Consider the following 17,804-nt stretch of genomic DNA (forward strand, 5'->3'; position numbering starts at 1 on the left):
ACTCAAATGGTCTCGGCAGAGAGGAAACAGTGGCACAAGGTAAAGCATTGCGGCAACAGTGAAAATGGAGGACAACACAACAGAGTGAGTACATCAAAGAAGACAGCTGAGGTCTGTACACCTTTAATCATACTGTACCTCCGTCTGTAGTGTAACATGAGACCAAGAACAGAGAACAGGAACAGAATTCTAATGATGCAGGCTAGGTCAATTATTATTTCTTTTTTATGTACGTTGTACTTTTTTCTTGACTTTGTCGTGTCTCTTATTTGTTTAATATATTTTTCTCATATTATATAAGTATAATATTGTGTTTTTGTATCCGGTGTCACATTTAATCTAAGTTTTACATAATTTATAACACAATTTGAGCGTGTGGCGAGGAAGTGCTGCATGAACTCAGCAAGTTTCTGTGACAACTTAATTATTTGTGTATATTGAATATCTTGTGGTGGGTAAACAGAGGAATAGCAAGAATATAGAATAAAACATATCAGAAAAAGACATAAGAGTTAATGTCTAATATGATAGTAACACTCACTATGTTTAATATATATAGTTGTACTCTTTGTACATGGCGATACACTGCAGTATATGTAGAAAACATCGTATAGAATAAAACATGAAGCTCAACAGAGTGAGGACAGATCGCTTTAGAGCAGATTGGTTCATGGCGACGTCTTCCAAACCAAATTACACCACTTGACCAGGATCTAACAGCGAGGAGTCCAAACAGGTAGATAAGCAAAGAAAATGAGACAGCTGTAAACAACCACAGACATTTTCTAAACACTTCAAATGCCATTTAGACTGACTAATGCTCAATGGGCCTGACTTTTGGATTGGATGATAATTGTGCGCGATGGGCTGCTTTGGTCTCACAAGTGGTCTAGAATATTTGTCAAAGGGGAGAATTTGTACCTTTGACGACACAAACAGTTTAAATCCCAGACGGCGCCCACCCCCCTCCTCAGATCCTGCCCAGCATACGGGCAATCCACCAGTTGCACGGCATGACAATCTGACAGATGACCCGCCCTCCTTGGTAATAGTATGGCCACTGGTTGAAGCCACCCAGGGGCTCGAAGTAGCGACGGCAGTAGCGATAACCACGGCGACAGTGCTGGCAGCAGTAGCCGTTGTCATCCAGGCGGTTCTCCAGCTCGATTCCGACGTCTCTCTGCAGAGGACACAGGAGCGAGCAGGGTTATGATTACACACATGACAAATGTCAGTCCTCCTCAGGCAAGGGCAAGGGCAAGAGAAGAGGATGAGGATGAAGAGGAGGTGGAGGAGGATGGAATTGATGAGGCTGCTCTGGCTGTAGGTCAGCACAATATACATAAAACCCGAACAAGAGTGAAAAGATCAGAATCCTGCTTGACGACTGTGACAAACAGATTGAGATAGCGGCGAGAATGGGCAAGCTTGATTTAAACTGGAGGAGCATAAAAGATGATGTAACACCCTTGACCTTTCTATTATAGCGGAGGTAGCACGACTGGCAGCTGCACAATGCCTCATCCCTGAATCCAGCATTCACTGCCTCTCCACCTGGGATAATTTCAGTCAAAGCAAGTCTAATGTAGTAGTTAGGAGCATAATTACTCTATTTCTTTCATCTCTGACCTCCTTGCTTAACCAAAGCCGTCATTCTGCACCAAAATGGCTGCCCCTCCTCCGATAGAGCATTCAAAACTCGAGCTCCCCACGTCTTGGCATCCTCCCCCTGACCTTGACTTTAAGTGCATGGCACATTCCTAAAGCAATTAGCAGAGTAATGATCGCCTAACAAGGATTCTTTCATTTGCTCTCGCTGGCTGCCTCTGAATTTATAGAGAGGCCAGATGAAACCTAAACGAAAGGTAAATTGGGTAGAATTAATGGCCCTCGGATTTTTCCATTGTGCCGGTTGGTTCATGCCCTCGTAGACTCACGGGGGCTGAGTGCCACGTCTTTGATCAAGAGCAACCCCCCGAAATAGGGGTTCGGAGAAGTGCCACTTAACTCAGCTCGCGAGTGGAGGCAGCCACTGCCCTCAGCGCGCATTTGACCACATTTCAATCTCTTTTTAGTAAATGAATCCTCTGAGACAATCCCGCACTGTCTCGTTAAACTGCTCGGATCCAGGAGACGACGGCCCTGTGCTGACTGCACATCCGAGAACAAACTGGCATAATTCTCTGCCGGCGCTCACAATGACTCAGCTACATGCAGCGGTGCAGAACAAAACACATCCACTGTGGGGAATAGAAAATGTGTGGGAATTGTTTAAGAGGACAGGACCCACAGGAGCACATGGCTGAGTCCCCCCCATCGTGTCCTGCTACACTGAGTATGGGAATTGGGGGTTTTCTTGCTTTTACTCATATAAGTCAGTGTCGTCTTTTACACTGTGTTGTATTTGTTTTCTGCAGCAGCTAGTGGACTGTATCCACATAACAACCAATCTACCACGTGCATGACAACAAGTAACCCATGCATTTGATGTTATGATATATTGAGTAAAATTACACACTAGTGAAACATACTTAAAGCACATGGAGAGGGAGGGACAGATGCTATCTGGGGGAGCCAGGTTTGATTTATTACTATGACAAGCACAGGTAGGCTTTTAATGATTTATTGTTTCAGTCAAGTTTCAGGTCATCAGCTCCCAGGCAACAATCTGTTATGGAAACAACACGAAAGCTGTCAATGGACCGACGATAATCTTATCTGCTCCTCACAGCCCAGACCGGGACGTCGCCGAATCTGGAGCTCCGGAAAATGAGGAAAATTCTTTATTCAAATGACGAAGCGTTTATCAAAAACAAACAGCCAATGGGCAGCATTGTACCTTAAAGACAATTAATCAGAGCTATCCTTTTAAAACGGAGGCTACATATTCATCACTCCGGCTTTGAGTTGCCGTCTCCAGCGGGATGCCGCAGTGATAAGAATGGTTCACCTTGGGAAATCTGAGGCAGTCACTCACAAACAAGCAGCATTAATGAAGAGCAAAAAGCCATTACCTCCTCGCTGCATCTGATTTCATCACACAGCCGGGCTCACGAATACACATGCAAACACACCCTCACACACGCACAGCCGCCTCCGCGCATAATATGAGGCACTGGATATGAATGAGTCTGCAAAGTAGAAAAACCACGTCAGTCGTTCAATAAGATGTAACGAATCAAAGCACGACTCCTGTAATCTCCACACTTGTTGGTGTTATTTCACACACTCTGATCACCGCTTTTCATGAGCTTGAAGCACATGCCTGCATGTGTTATTAAATCTCGTAGCAGAGCTCATCACATTCATTCTGGGATCCAAACTGTAGCGATAACATTTCTGTTTCCTTCGCTGCTTTGTATTCAAACAGGGCAGGTTTATTCTCTCTCTCTCTGTGTGTAGACACACAGGACAGTGCCTCACATGAAATGCTCTGCTTCATGTCCTGATCTCAGATTTCCATCTGGCTCTGCTGCTCTACAGTGAGCAGGAATGACAATGAAATGGGATATAATTGAATAAGGAGATAGTCGTGTACTTCAGTAAACTCTGCTGCTTTAGCACATTGATAAGGAGCTTTAGCTTGAGAGTAAAGATCCCTCCGGAGGCACAAACAGCTCCGGCATTCACGGAGCTTTTAGCACCTCTGTTATGAAAGAAGTGTGACCCTGAACATTTCTCCCACAGGTTTGTGAGGATGGTTCACACGATACGAACACTTGCATGAAGGCAGGACTCGGCACGTTAACATTTGTATGTTTCTGGGGTTAATTCATATTGGAAACCCATCTTGGCTATATGGGTCAAGGACAGTGGTGCCATTGTGTCAGCCGTATCACATGATAGTTATTCAGTTTGAAATTTCCAGGGCCACCTTTGATAGACCCTGCACTCTGACAAGGCAGCTGTGGCAAAGGTCAGCTTCATATATCTGTCAGCCCCTGTCACAAGGACCCGAATGATTGTGCTGCTTCATGAACGAGCACCATATGGAGGTGTGACATTGAAATACAGAATTATGAAATGCAGATGAAGGGAGGGCGTGTTTTTAATGGGTCTATGTGTGTGTGTGTGTGTGTGTGTGTGCTGGCAGGGAGGATGTAGGATAACAAGAAGAGTATAAGCAGCAGACTGTGTTTGCTGTCACATTTACATGAGCTGAGGTTTGGCCAACAAGTGTGGCATCCTACTGGCATGGCCGAGAGTTCAGACTCCCAATTACAGACTGCCGCCTGCCCTCCGCTTGGCCACAAAGGCCTTTGTTATTGCCGGACCCACAAACACAGCCTGGATGTGTGGCTGGGATGGATTGCAGCGGTATGCATTACTCAGCTGATGTGGAGGCAGAGCGTTTCAAAAGGGGAGCCAGGTTTTTCATCCCCTGGTATGTTTTAATTGCATAGCGCTGCATCTCCTGCCGCAGACGATGAGGGAGAAGACGGAGCAGCTGAGGGGAAATCGAGGAGTTGAGCGGGAGGTGTTTCTGAGACAGGCCTGATAAATGTCAACATTATAGGATGTCTCATTTCTCTGCATGTCTCTCGCAGAACGGAGCCGAATCATTATCCTTGAGTTTAGCTTTAGTGCCAGTCACCTGTAAGTGCTGAGTGTGTGTGTACGTGCTTATGGGTTGGACGTCTTTGCAGGTGCGTTTGTTCATGGTATCTTTACCGTGCCACTGATCATGTCACTGAGGAGCACAACTCCGGTAAAAAATGCTGCTTTATGTGATTGTCCCTCCGTCAGGGATAATTAATCACACAACACTGAGGGGTTTACATGCACGACACCAAATTACGCCACCAGGACTTTCCGCTCTTTTTATAGGTTATGATAATTAAAACATTCTAAATAACTTGTCTGTGCCGCAGTGAGTGACCTTGAGAGAGCGTCTTTGTGCAGTGCTTTCCACCGCCTCAAAAAAAAAGGTGGGGGGGAGAGAAAAAAGGCACTAACGGCTGCTGTAAGGCACAAGTTGCTGCCTTTGAAAGGCTGGATATTCCTCTCAATTAATGGAGAGACATAAAGGGAGTCTTCAATGAACTGGCCTTACTTAAATAGATATATAGAGCAATTGCTGTGCCCTCTGGTGCACAAAGTCAGTTTTAACATCAATTAGTGAGCAATTTATATGCAGCAAGAGTTGTGGCAGAGCTGGGGCTGATTGGAGTCGCTCTACTGTATCTGGCGCTGCGGCGCCAGGGATGACGCGTTGCAGAGGGTCGGGCACTCACATAGTCATTGACGGCAGGGTGGTCCAGGACGTCGCGGGTGAAACGCTGGCCTGTGACCTCCGCGTCGGGCGTGTCCACATTTTCCACCTCATCATCTGAACACAAAACAAAAGAGAGATGTTTATGGGCTTGCAACAGTTTTTTTCTCCTGTTGTGTGATGTAAGAATTAGAAAGCTTGTAGACTATCATTCAAGAGAAATTAGCTGAATTCCTTCCAAGCTTCTGTCAACAATGAACCTGCTGCTGTTGTGATACTAACACAAATCATATACCACAAATCTAATTAGTAAATGTAACTAAATACATTTACTCAACTACTGTAGTTAAATAGAATTTAAGTTGGTAGTTGTTATATACTTGAGACACATACCTCCTCTACAACTCCACATTTCAGAGAGAAATATTTTTCCTTTCTCTTAGTTTTATTTCACTCGGTCGGTGGAGATTAACATTTTGCACGCGATGCAAAAATCTAAAAATCATCTCATCAAGGATATTTTTGTCGATTTTTCAGTTCTAAAAAAACTTTTCTTAAAACTTAGAAAAAGTCAACTGGTATCTCTGGAATAATTTTACATTTTATTTGGTTTAAAAGCAGCAATTCCTTATTCTCTCTTCTTTTAAAAACTGAAATAATTTATTACACTTACATGTCATCACCATCATCATCAGAATACAGTTACTTAAGTCCATGTATGTTTAGTTCTGGTTTGGTCTCCTTCACAATCTCCTGAGGGAAATATCTGACTTTTAAGATGTTCTCTCCAATTTTGTCACACTGCTACCGATACCTGCAGTTTGGTGCTAATCTGAGATTAGCTGAACATGGCAGCCTGTGGCAACTGAAAATGACAATACGACTGAAGTAAAACAAAGTATAAAACAAAGATCAAGGAATAAGTAGCTAATTAATTTAAACTATAGAAAGATGGATATTGATTTGTGTGAAAAATAAGATAATCATAATTAAAGTTAGCTCCATCTATAGTTTTAACGCACTGATGCTAATAATCTATTATGTTGTAATCTCAAACTGCATAATGAGATGATTAATACTTTTCAGTACATTTTGCTGATCTGAACTTTTACTTGTGTAAAATGTGCAGGACTCCACACTGTGTTAGTGATGCTTTCAGCTGAGTGAAGGAGCTAAATGCTTTTTTCATCACTGACCATCAGTCTCTGAACTTTCTCAGCACACAGAGCCAGAAACACAGGCTGGATGCTCATATGGCTGGGAAATCGTGTGGCCTCGGCGGACCTGCATATGGGCGGTGGGGGTGCCCTCCAGTGAGGGTGTTAATAGTCTGCATTTAGAGGCACAGGTGCCCCCTGCTCTCACCGCTCAGAGGGGAGGGATGGATCCAGTGGATGGGCAGATTCTGGCAAATCTCCCAGATCTTGGAGTCAAGGAGGAAATCCGGGTTAACGATGGGCTCCTCTTCAAGAACCCACACATGGGAGTCCTCCACCTTCATGTCCACGGCCTCTGCCTCATTCACCTGCTGGAACACAAGCACACACGCACGCACATGCATGCACACGCACGCACGCACGCACACACACACACACACACACACACACACACACACACACACACACACACACACACACACACACACACACACACACACACTGTTTAATATAGCATGTCAGAGCTTGCTAAAATGCTCAGGCCCCACACAAAGCATAGTCCTGCATTTGCACTCCACTCCCTCGAGCCATGCAACAGCTCCAGCCTCATCGTTTTATCTATCACCTCACTGTCCTTTGAGAGGGTGGCAACTTCCTGACTCCTGACTCCCACTGCCCTGACTCCCTCCTCTCTCTCTCGCTCTCTTACACCCTCTCCTCAAGCCTCCGGCATGCTCTCTCTATTATGCATCATTGAAATTCACAGACAGTGATGATTTGACTTTTAAATGACTTTAGAAGTGGTCTTCATTACTCTGAGTGTGGCTGCAATATCGTTTAATGTGACAGACACAATAAAGCCTTGCATTCTCCTCCCTTCCTCCCCCCGTCCATCTCCCCGCCCTCCCGCCCTGCCTCCCCCTCTACCACAATGCTTCACTTGGCAGCCAGCACTATCAGTGGGCTTAATTTGTTGATACTGTAGTTCATGAGCTGTAAAGTAAACTATTATTGCTTAATGATAGGGACTACATGTCAGTGTTGTCTAATAGAGACGTATGAAGGGGATTTTGTAATGCCCTCCCCTTGCAGTGCAGATATTTATTATCTTCATGTATATGTAAATACACACGCAAACCAACTCCTCTTCCCATTCCCTTGTTAATTAGCAACCCAGAACAGAAAAACAGTTCACTTGACAAATGTTTTTACAAGGTGATTTTCTCCCAGTCTGAAGCTTAATTGCACATTAGTTAAGTTTGACGTAGAATCCTGGGGCTATAGTCGGAGCGAGAATCATTAATATTGGGTCATGCCCCCTCCCTACTATTTCACCACTGTCACTCTTACTCGTATTAGAATTTCGCTTCTTGTTTGTCATCGAGCGGCACAGTTGTGACCTGAAGAAAAAAAAAAGAAAATGAAAAGGCAGACACATCCTGTCACATCCAAGATTGTTGTGTTGTGGAGGTGTTTAACCAAGCTTTTGACACACTTCAATTTTAAGAGACGGCCAGTGGACTAATGATGACTCCGAGGACTCATTTCGGCCGGCGGCGGTGCGGCGTTGAGCCGGCGCACTCACCGATCCCGTGGTTGCAAAAATTAAAATCAAACTTGAGGAACACAAACAGCAACTCTCTAATTGGACCTCTTAACCACTGAAGCCAAGTGAGTCTTCTCTGGAAAGTAAATGGAGGTCAAGACACGGGGTTCACAACATGACTTTGACTTCGCAGTTGAGAAACGACTCCAATAACTTGTAGGAGAGCGAGCGCCTGCGGGGAAATAGTAAAGGTCAGAATTTTACCATGGGGCAGGGATTTCTAAATGCCAGTTGACAAGCACAAAGACAACATGATTATGGTCTTCCCAGTTTATACACACTTTTGAAAGGCGTTTCCAATCCACATCTGACAAATGATGTATTATTAGGACACAAGCAACTTTTTATCAAGTATTGGACCTTGGGAAGGATGGTAATTTGTTTTGTGTGGCCTGCTCCTGGAGTATGTATGCTATACGCCTACAGTGCACAAGTTAATTACACAGCAGTTGTGCTGTGGTTAATGAATTTAGCCTCTCCTGCCACCGTGTCCTGAGGGGGGAAATATGACACATTGTTTAAAAGGCTGCTATGTTTTTCAGAGATCGACTAAGATTTTCTCATGATACCCTGGAGCTTTCATACACAGCCCGGCACCGACCTTTACATTTACTGACCTTGTGATCACTAAGTCTGTTCAATAAGACTGAATCCACAGATATCAGGTAAAGAAGTGCATGTGGGAGTTAGGAACGTTTGCAGGGACGTTGTGCAGTGGTACACAAACCTGGTGACCATCAAGGGCCCAAGGTGATTGTATTTTTTCATCCAGTTTTAATTGAACCATGTCTACTTCCGCACTGATAAAGCCGGGGATGGTCTGGTCATCGCACATTCCAACTGTGACGTCAACACAACACCCTTTTATAGTTGTGCTTAAGGCTTGGTGCAGTATCTCCGCGGATGAAAATACACCAACACTGCCAAACAAAGGCAAAAGAAAAAAAACACAAACAACAATCTTGGAGCCAGCTTGTTTCCTCTAGGGGCATCACTTCGAGGGGTTTACGCACTTCTTTGCCTTGACTAACTGGCTGCAGAGGTGTTTCGATAGTTTAGATACGGATCTGTTCGCAGTCTTTTGCCTCCAGGTGATTCAACAGCAAGTATAAACCAGCCTTTGCTACCTCTGTCAAAACATATGTGTAAACTCTGCATTGGCTGCTGGGTTGTATGTTAATGTTGATGCCATATTTTCTCAGTAAGACAAAAACTTGTAAACTAATGTTTACACTTTGATTTGTCTAGAAAGAGGGGCAACAATAGCTAAATTTCTCAATTAGTTATTTTCATACTCAATGGTTTGAATACCATTTTGCATCGTTTGTTTGGTAAAAGGTGGTCTCAGAGGATATGAGTCTTGAAGTGATTCTTGAAGATGGAGAGTGAGACTCTCTGAGTGCATTTTTGTAGCTTGTTCCAGATCAAGATCCACAAACGAGAACAGGGGGCGAATAAAACTTTAACTTTTGCTAAACCAAGCTGTGTTCTTACAGGACTTTGGTGTTTTCACATCATCTGCTGCAATGTTGTGGCTCAGTCCTGTTTTTCTGTTGGCAGTCTGAGAGGGAGATTTTCGGGTTGCTGGGTGAGCTTTGGTCATCCATATTAAGTGGCTGTTTAATGGTGCAAGCAGCTTCCATTGACAATGCTAAAGGTTGTGAGGGAGGAGGATGGCGATTTCCATGTCAGACTGGGGGAACTGGAATGACGCTCAGGGATTACTCCCTCAGATGTTTCATAGAGGAGGAAAATTGAAAAGGGAGGAAAAAATCCTGGCAAACAATTCATGTTCGTCACCTGGTTCTCCCTCGCTGGGGCGGCATTTCCTTATCAGCTGCTTGCAGTTTTTCCACGATTTTTTTTCTCCATTGTTTTTTCACCTCGGCTCTAAAGCCTGCAGCCGCTGCTCTGAGCACTCTCTCCTAAAAGCCTGTGGCTAGGTTAAGCTAGGAACCATTAACACTTGGCTTTAACCCCTGTGAGCTTCTTGTGTTTCACCACCTGAGGAGGAACCTGTGCTGATCTTCTCCAGGGTCACACGTGGGTGGATTTTCACGGAGGACGGATCAGGGGCCTCGAGGACAGACCTTGGTGAGGTCAGGCCAAGGTCACAGATTATTACCTCGATGTGCCCCCGCTCCCCTGATACTTACTGTATTTCTCTTGTACTTACCATTGTTTTTATGATGAAAATATCCTTGTCGCAGCACACAGGGGTGTACTGCCTTAAAAGGAGTAGTGCTAAAAATAAACTTCTTTCAAGAGGAGATTGAGAGGAGAATTTGTTTTGTATTTTGAATACCTGAACTGAATAATTGGTTCAACATTCTTGGGGAATACATTTATTTGGTTTCTTGCAGAGAACTAGATGAGAACATCATACCCACTGTGTCATGTTTGTGAACAGATGATGTCCCTGTGCACAGATATGAGCATGTTCATCTTCCAGGTTGCTGAGCTCAAGCAGGAACAATATAAGTAAACATTAACCGAGGAATATCTAAATCTTTTTCTTTTTTTGTGTAGTACCCTGATAATGTAGTTTACGTATTGGTTGTTTTGGTCAATTAGAGTCAAGTTAGGATGCATTTTAGATGGGACAGAATCAGAGAACAAGGGGCAGATGCAATGAGAGACACAGGTAAAACTTAACAAAAGCTCTGATCAATAACTTCATCGAACCCTATTTATTTATTGTATTTGGTCCAAGTTTAAGATTCCTCAGTAGTGTTGTATCAAAAGGTTACAGCAAACTAATGTAAGTCCCAATGTAAACGCATAATATGTAGCTTTGGTCGCCAGGGGTCTCCGTATTAAAACACTAACAACATACAAGGCTTGTTGATGTTGTTAAGCAGCGAGGAATCATGGGAGTTGCTGTCTTCACCACAAATGAAGATCTACCTGACATGACTGGCTAACTAGCTAGCTGTGTGCTTTTCCTTAGATATGTAACGTTATAGCAGCGACGGACAAAGCCAAGGGTAAAGAATAGGATGACATTAAAAGTTGATCAAAATGAAACATCCCATTACCTTGAATAAAGTCTGGGATTTCTCTGGGTTTGAAAATTATTGGGAACTTTTTGGATAATGTAAGTTCACAAGTCAACAATATATGTGACATAGGTCAAGTCATTTTAATATAGAATTGTTACATAATATATCTTTAAAAATACCTTGTGAATTAATATCTCTTTGAACAAGGTGCAGAATGATCTTTCATAATAAAGGGTCCCGGAACATTTGGTATAGTATTTGGTTAGTAAAGTCGAAGTCACTCTGCTTGCCTCCGATGTTTGACTTTGGAGCTGTGAATAAAGGCAATAAGGCTTCAATGCGTAAAAGAAATGAGACACAGCACGGACATATGGTGCTGTCTGGGCAATTAGTATCTGTAAACATGGATCAGACATTATGAAGATGAGAGGAAAGAAAAAATAAAACAGCGTTTGGTTTTTTTGGGTGTGAGAGTGGGTTTCGCTTGGACTGACAATTGGCTTATTCTGTTTTTAAAATGAAGCAGCGAGCCAGCCACTTCTTCCCAGCTGCAATGTGAAATGTAAATGAGTGTGCTCGCAGTAGAGACATTCGAGAGAAGGATTTTCTCTTTGAACATACAGCTCACTCAGTGAATTGCACTGTGACACTGAAAAATTGGCAATTTTGATTGATTGAATTTCTCCCATTCCTTTTGCAGAAGTTCACATGTAACCAGAAGAACCCAGAGAATAAAAATGAATTGCTCTATAGTTGGAGCCTTGTGAATTTTTACAAAGAAAACATATTTAAAAAAATATATAAAATACCATTTTAATGGCCTACCTCTCACTCAGACCTCTCTTGCACCCTTCCCCCTTTAGGCTATTTGGGTTGAGCCTTTGGAGGAGATGATTAAAAATTAATATTGGCTTAAGATTGACAGCAAACACTATTTGATGTGAGCCACAAAGCGGCTGCGGGTTTGTGGGCAGCTTTCTGACGGTTTCACAGGCACCACAAACCCCAGTTTATTCTTCTGCGAGACGGGCGGGGGGTGATAGGATAAGATGGACAGGCTGTGGATTTGTGTGGTGCTCACAGTGCTCTACTGCGGTTATCTCCCTATGCATGACAGCCCCTGTCGGACTAGAGAGGCTGAGGTAGAGACGGCGGTGGGAGGAGGCGTACCAGCAACTCTGTGTCCTCAGCTTCCACCTCTGCCACCGTGGGTAGTTTCCTAGTTTGGGTCCTGATGTAGCACCTCTGATGTTCGGCAAAGCGGATCCCAGTGATTCCCTTTGAAAAAAGAAAAAGAAATGAAGGGATGCTCAAAAATTCAGATGTATGTATCATTCATCAGCTTTCTCTGATGTGAATATCCCATAAGCTCTGAGGCGATCGTTTTAAAACGCTCCGCTTTTTGCTCATAATCAAAGCTCTTAAAAAGTCAGAAATTAAAACCTAATGAGTGAGGTGTGGTTTGATCTTCCTTTTGCATGGAATATAAAATTGATGACTACTTGGCCTTCGCAATGCAGCTCTTGCTTTTAGGCTGAATGGACTTAAAAAGGCCCAGGTGTTTCATGGTGGCTGAATAATACTGCATAGTAGGATATATTTCACAGCAGGGCAAAGTGACATTGTTGAGAATGAAGTGTTTTCTACAGAGAGTGCCCCCATTGAATTAGCCAGTCATAGGTCCCTGTCACTCTCTTAATCTACGCAGTCAAGTGTGGAGTCACTCTCTTCAGCTCCACTGATGATCCTCCACCAAGTGGACTGTAGCCCTTTTCACTCTGACACACAAAGCCTCAAAAGGCAAGAAAGATCTATTCATTTTCCCTCGCTGCCACTCGATGTTAATCTAAAATACTCTGGTTAAATATCTTAGATTAAGTCTGAAAGACTTTCATCAGATCAGATTGTTTCAAATTTTTCTGCAGCGTCGAGCTGCTCATTCAGCATACTGTATTAGAAGAGACGGCGGGATCTACATCTGCCACGGCTGCTTTCAAATTGTATCAACTGAAAATTGTGTGAGTGGGTCCTTGAAAATGGACTTGATTCAATCTAAATTTAATTACGGTAACACGGTGTGCTATGACATCTCCTTTGAATCGGTTAACTTGATCATGTGGGCGCTATTTCTGCATTTTCCGTGGTGCTGTCACTCTGAAAACCAGATACCAGCCACACGAGACATGATAGAAAGTGATGCCCGCCGTAATTTACTGCATGTAATTTCATCTGTGCAGAGAAAGGATGGGGCAATAATAGTCTCCAGCACAAAAGCATAATGTTTATGCTGAGCTTGATTGTGATGAGTCTCTGTTTAATTTGGCTCTACTGTATTGGTGACTTGTAGCAGAGGAGGAGAGGGCAGTGTTGTGATGAGATACAATGATTACTGGGGTTGGTCAACCAGAAAATTAAGAAAGACGCATTAACACAGGGATGAGAAATGGAAAAGCAATGTCATTTTAACAGGGCTGTGTTGAAATATCCACTTGTGTATCCATGTGCAAGATGGTCATCTTCATCTATTAAAGACAATAAAGAATGGGAACGTGCATGTGTCATTCAGCTCCTGTGAATAAAGAGCTAAACTCATGTGGGCATGTATTAGTTTGGTCCCTTTTAACACCATTATCTATATTTTAGGGACATTTACTCATAAAAATGAATGTGTAATGTAATGAGAAAGATCTGAATCAGAAGTTACATGTGATGGACATATTAAGTAGACTTACTCTCTACATTACAAACCAAGATTAAAATGGACAACACGTTTCCACTTCCTCCCACTATCAAGAAATGAGCCCAAAATATACAGGATAAGAACACCGCCATCTTCACATTTGGAGCCACAGTCTGTGCAGTAGCGATCGGGCGATAGAGCCACAGGGACATGCGCTTGACCAATCACAAGTCAGTCTGAGCCAACAATCATCATGTTTCACCTCGTTTTCATAGCATCAAATAACTAATCAAACCAAAGAACAATTAGCACTTGAACGATGTAAGTATGTGACAATGACACGTGTTTTGAGATGTGGCAGCTGGACAGCACATTAGACAGTAGAGGTGTCGGAGGACTCACACTCATAGTTCAAGGTTTTTAGTGAGAGTATGAAAGAAACATTTAGCAAAAGATTTAATCTGGAGTAAAACCGAATCAAATAGGTCTTTGTTAACTTAGTTTTTGTTGTATGAATATAATAACAAAATATCCAAGATTAGATTTTATCATTTGAACAGCACGGCACAGTTTGTAATTTCATTGAGCTAAAAATATAAAACAAATTTAGGACCACTTTTTCTTTCCTTTGTTTCAACGTAAAAATGACTTTTTGTGGTTCTCTCCAAGTACGTTTCTCTTTCTTCATTTTCTTTTCCCTCCTGTTTAAATTAGTCCAGTCCTGTCCTGAAACAATACTGAGCTGATTTTGCCAGTGGTCCAGAGTCCTGGTAGCATAATCCCCTCATTTTCCATTCCTCACACAGCCCTCGGGCTCGATGAAGATTGTTTTATACCTGTATTTTGGTCTCTGTAATAAAACGTAACACTGCATTGAATTCTAACATCAGTACACAATCCACCACTTGAATAACCTCATTGTAAGTTTTCCGTGGGTTTCCTTCCTGTTTTCTAAATCACAATATGGTTTAAATTATGCTGCTCTCGTCCGTGGTGGAGCACCTAATCAAACAAGTCTCCTCAGGGGACGCACTTTACTAACCGGAAGTGGAGCAAGCAACAGGCACGTGTGTGGGTGTGTGTGTCTGTGTGTCTGTGTGGGACACTTGAAGAGGAGAGAAAGAAATAGAGGGTGATTGCAGAGATTAAGGTTTTTCCAGTGCTGTGCTGGGTTTCAATCATGAAGCCATTTTAGATTCACAAGATCTATTGTCAGAGAAACAATTAACTTTTTTGTTTTTGGGATGAGGTGTATCCTGTAACATTCAGCCTTGCAACCACACATTATACAGTAAATAATGGTGTGAGAGTAGGCGCATTCATTACCCAGTCAAGCAGAACACACCCGTCTCTGAGGTGCAGCGTGTGCAGCCTCCTGCTCACTCAAACAGGATTTAGGAATGAAAGATAAGTTAATGAGTTCTGCTGCCGACAAAATTACTGCTGAAAAAAAAGAAACAAACAGAGATGTGCTTCTTAATGGGCTTTGTCTCTGCACTGCAAAGACGTTACTGTATAGAATTAGTGTTTTACAGATCCCTCTCTCCCTCTGGGGGTCTGTGTGTGCACTGAAACACACAAAATCATCAGGAGTACAGTTGCTGCTTTAGCATCAATTAAGCTGCTTTCAGATATACACTAAAGTCCAGATATTCTCCTGATATTCTTCAGAGGGGCTGCATGTAAGAATGCAAATATCAGGGTAAATTGCTCCGGACATTTTCCACAACTTTTCCTGTCAGCTCCCTTGTAAAATGTCTGTAAAATGTCAGAGTGAGCCCATGTGAGACTACAGCAGGAAAATGTCACAGCGAATGACTGGGTGTGCTGATGACACTCTATGGTTGTGAAATATGAAGAATATGTAAAAGATGGTGTCCTCACGATTTGAGAGCTTTTTGACAAAAAGATGAGTCTGACCCGGACAATCTCCTGCTGTGTTCCTAACTGTGAAAAAGACCAAGACCAAGTTTTGCGGAGTTCATGTCTGAAAACAGCTTCACTGTGATGTATTGCTAAATGTATTTTTAATCCTTGTGTTCGCCTCACTGAGATGAATTCTGATTATTTTCTTTCTCTGCTATTTCAAAGGTTTTTCACACCCTGTTTTTTCAAAGGAGGAGAAAATACTGTTGAATACGAAAATGTGATTTCAACCAAGGATTAATGTTCATGTCACCTCTGTCTGGTTTCACCAAATCACGTATGAGTAACACACCAATTTTCATTTTGTGTGTTCTCAAATGTTATGGTTTTTGTCATTTCATGCCACATCATTTCTCTACTGACGAACCCCGAACCCTAATAAAGCCAACGTTACATGACAGACATGAGACAAAAGTGACAGTGGCGTGCTATTTCAATCAGGTCAAAAGGTCAAAGACACGCAGAAATGTGAACATGATCCTTGCTGAGAAAGGTAAAAAGAAGAATTAAGTAAATGCTCTTGTTTTAATTTCACTTACATTTTTGAAGTCGTGCACCTCAATGACTTCTTCGCTCCCGTTTCCCATTCTGAAGATCTCAACTCGCTGACCTGGGTCGATCTCCAACACGCTTTCTGTCTCGATGCCATCCAACACGGCTTTGTACTGATGGTCATACACCTGCAACAGCACAAACCACAACACCACACTGTGACTGGTGCATCTGCTCAATAAATGTGTAAAAGCATTATGGGCAAATTGAATTTTAAGATCACCCAAAGTTCAACATCTCAGAGCTCTGCACTGATCATTAGATTAGCCTCCTGATTCACGACACATATTTCAATTTGTTCTGACTAGTCAAACAGGTCTGGTGTTGTTCTCATTGACAGCTGTTTCCCTGGTTGAAAAAAAGGACCCAATTCTTTGTTTACGCAGGATTAAGGCTCCAGAATCATCTTCTTGTTACAGAGCCAGAAAAAAAATAGCTACATCCATGAAACACAGTGACAGAAAATGCCACAGAAATGACAACGTGTAACAAATGACGGTGAGAATGAGACAGATCCACAGGTTGTTTTAAGTCAACTTACAGAAATAACAACCCTTAAATCAGAAGTGTGTGTTATTTTCCAGACGTGGTTAATTGCTCTTGGCGACCAGAACCACAGATTGACTCAAAATAATGATGGAAATAAACAGAAAACAGCTGACGACGTGTCAGAGTGAATAATGAAGAAAAACAAAGTGGAAGCTCAGTGTGATTAACAGACTAACAAAAGACAGGATGAGAAAGTTGTACTTTTCAAATTTCAAATTGTTGCTGTGCAGAAACTTGTAATATGTTAAACCGGTGTTAATTAGTTCATCTTGACCACTTGCAGGCAGCTAAGTAGAAAACACATTGACATACTATCACAACTTTTTATAGAGGTTTTTATGGAGAACAGTTGCTTATTAATACTTCCAGCAGACACACAGCTACATTAGTATTTAGAGTCATGCTTGTGGGCAACAGAACGAATGTAAGTCCAATATTCACTGTCCTTCTAGCTCTGCCTGAAGGAAATATCTGGCTCTTTTATTGCTCCACTATGTTCACCAACTAGTGGCTACCTCTGTCTGTCTGCAGTTTATTGCTAGGCAGGTGGCGTTCAGTGGATTTTTATTATAAAGCTGAAAATAGCTTCATGCTGCATCTTTGAATGTGGCAGATGAGAGTGAATCAAAACAGTTAGAAAAGTTTGAAGGCAAGTTAAACCAAAACAATTAATGGAAAGACGTTAAAATCCCTTAGGTAAGCTGAGAGGAGCTGCAGGAGAATATTTGTCTTGTGTAGACTCGTAGGACTGTTAACAGCATACAGAGAATATTTCGCAAGTGAAGATAGACATGCAGCATCGTCACGCTCTCTGTCAGGCTCCACCCCTCCACTGGATTCAATTTACTAAGATGGCACCGGACAAAAGGCTTAAAACAGAACTTTGCAAACCAGTAGGTCTCATGTAGGTTTGCTACTTGCAAACTTACAGAAGCTTCAAACTATCTACGGTTGGATATTTGCTTTCTGTTTTCCCATTGCCTGTTAATATATGTCATCTGCTTAAAGTGCTGCATTCAGTAATAACAATCACTTGTGCAATTAATGTGTGTTGACAAGGTTTAGTAAGAAAATGTATTGATGGAAGTTTATCTAATGAAGGATATAAAATAAAGACCTT

General features: G+C 42.4%; 1 protein-coding gene across 2 annotated transcripts in view; it reads right to left on the minus strand.

Moving 5' to 3' along the window:
- Positions 1-107: 107 nt before the first annotated feature.
- Positions 108-17,804, minus strand: part of tnmd (tenomodulin) — a 45,096-nt gene continuing 27,399 nt past the window's right edge. Inside the window, exons 3-7 of one of the 2 annotated variants that reach the window (XM_020092525.2) lie at positions 16,123-16,263; positions 12,148-12,255; positions 6,578-6,737; positions 5,235-5,329; positions 108-1,180 (exon numbers count right to left, since the gene is read on the minus strand). In XM_020092525.2, coding sequence (XP_019948084.1) covers positions 971-1,180; positions 5,235-5,329; positions 6,578-6,737; positions 12,148-12,255; positions 16,123-16,263 — 714 coding nt within the window. In that variant the 3' untranslated portion in view covers positions 108-970. Of the gene's footprint in view, positions 1,181-5,234; positions 5,330-6,577; positions 6,741-12,147; positions 12,256-16,122; positions 16,264-17,804 lie in introns of both variants that reach the window. The other variant, XM_020092455.2, reaches the window with a different exon arrangement.

The sequence above is a fragment of the Paralichthys olivaceus genome, chromosome 9 (assembly GCF_024713975.1).
Source record: "Paralichthys olivaceus isolate ysfri-2021 chromosome 9, ASM2471397v2, whole genome shotgun sequence".
In the NCBI taxonomy this organism is placed as follows: domain Eukaryota; kingdom Metazoa; phylum Chordata; class Actinopteri; order Pleuronectiformes; family Paralichthyidae; genus Paralichthys; species Paralichthys olivaceus.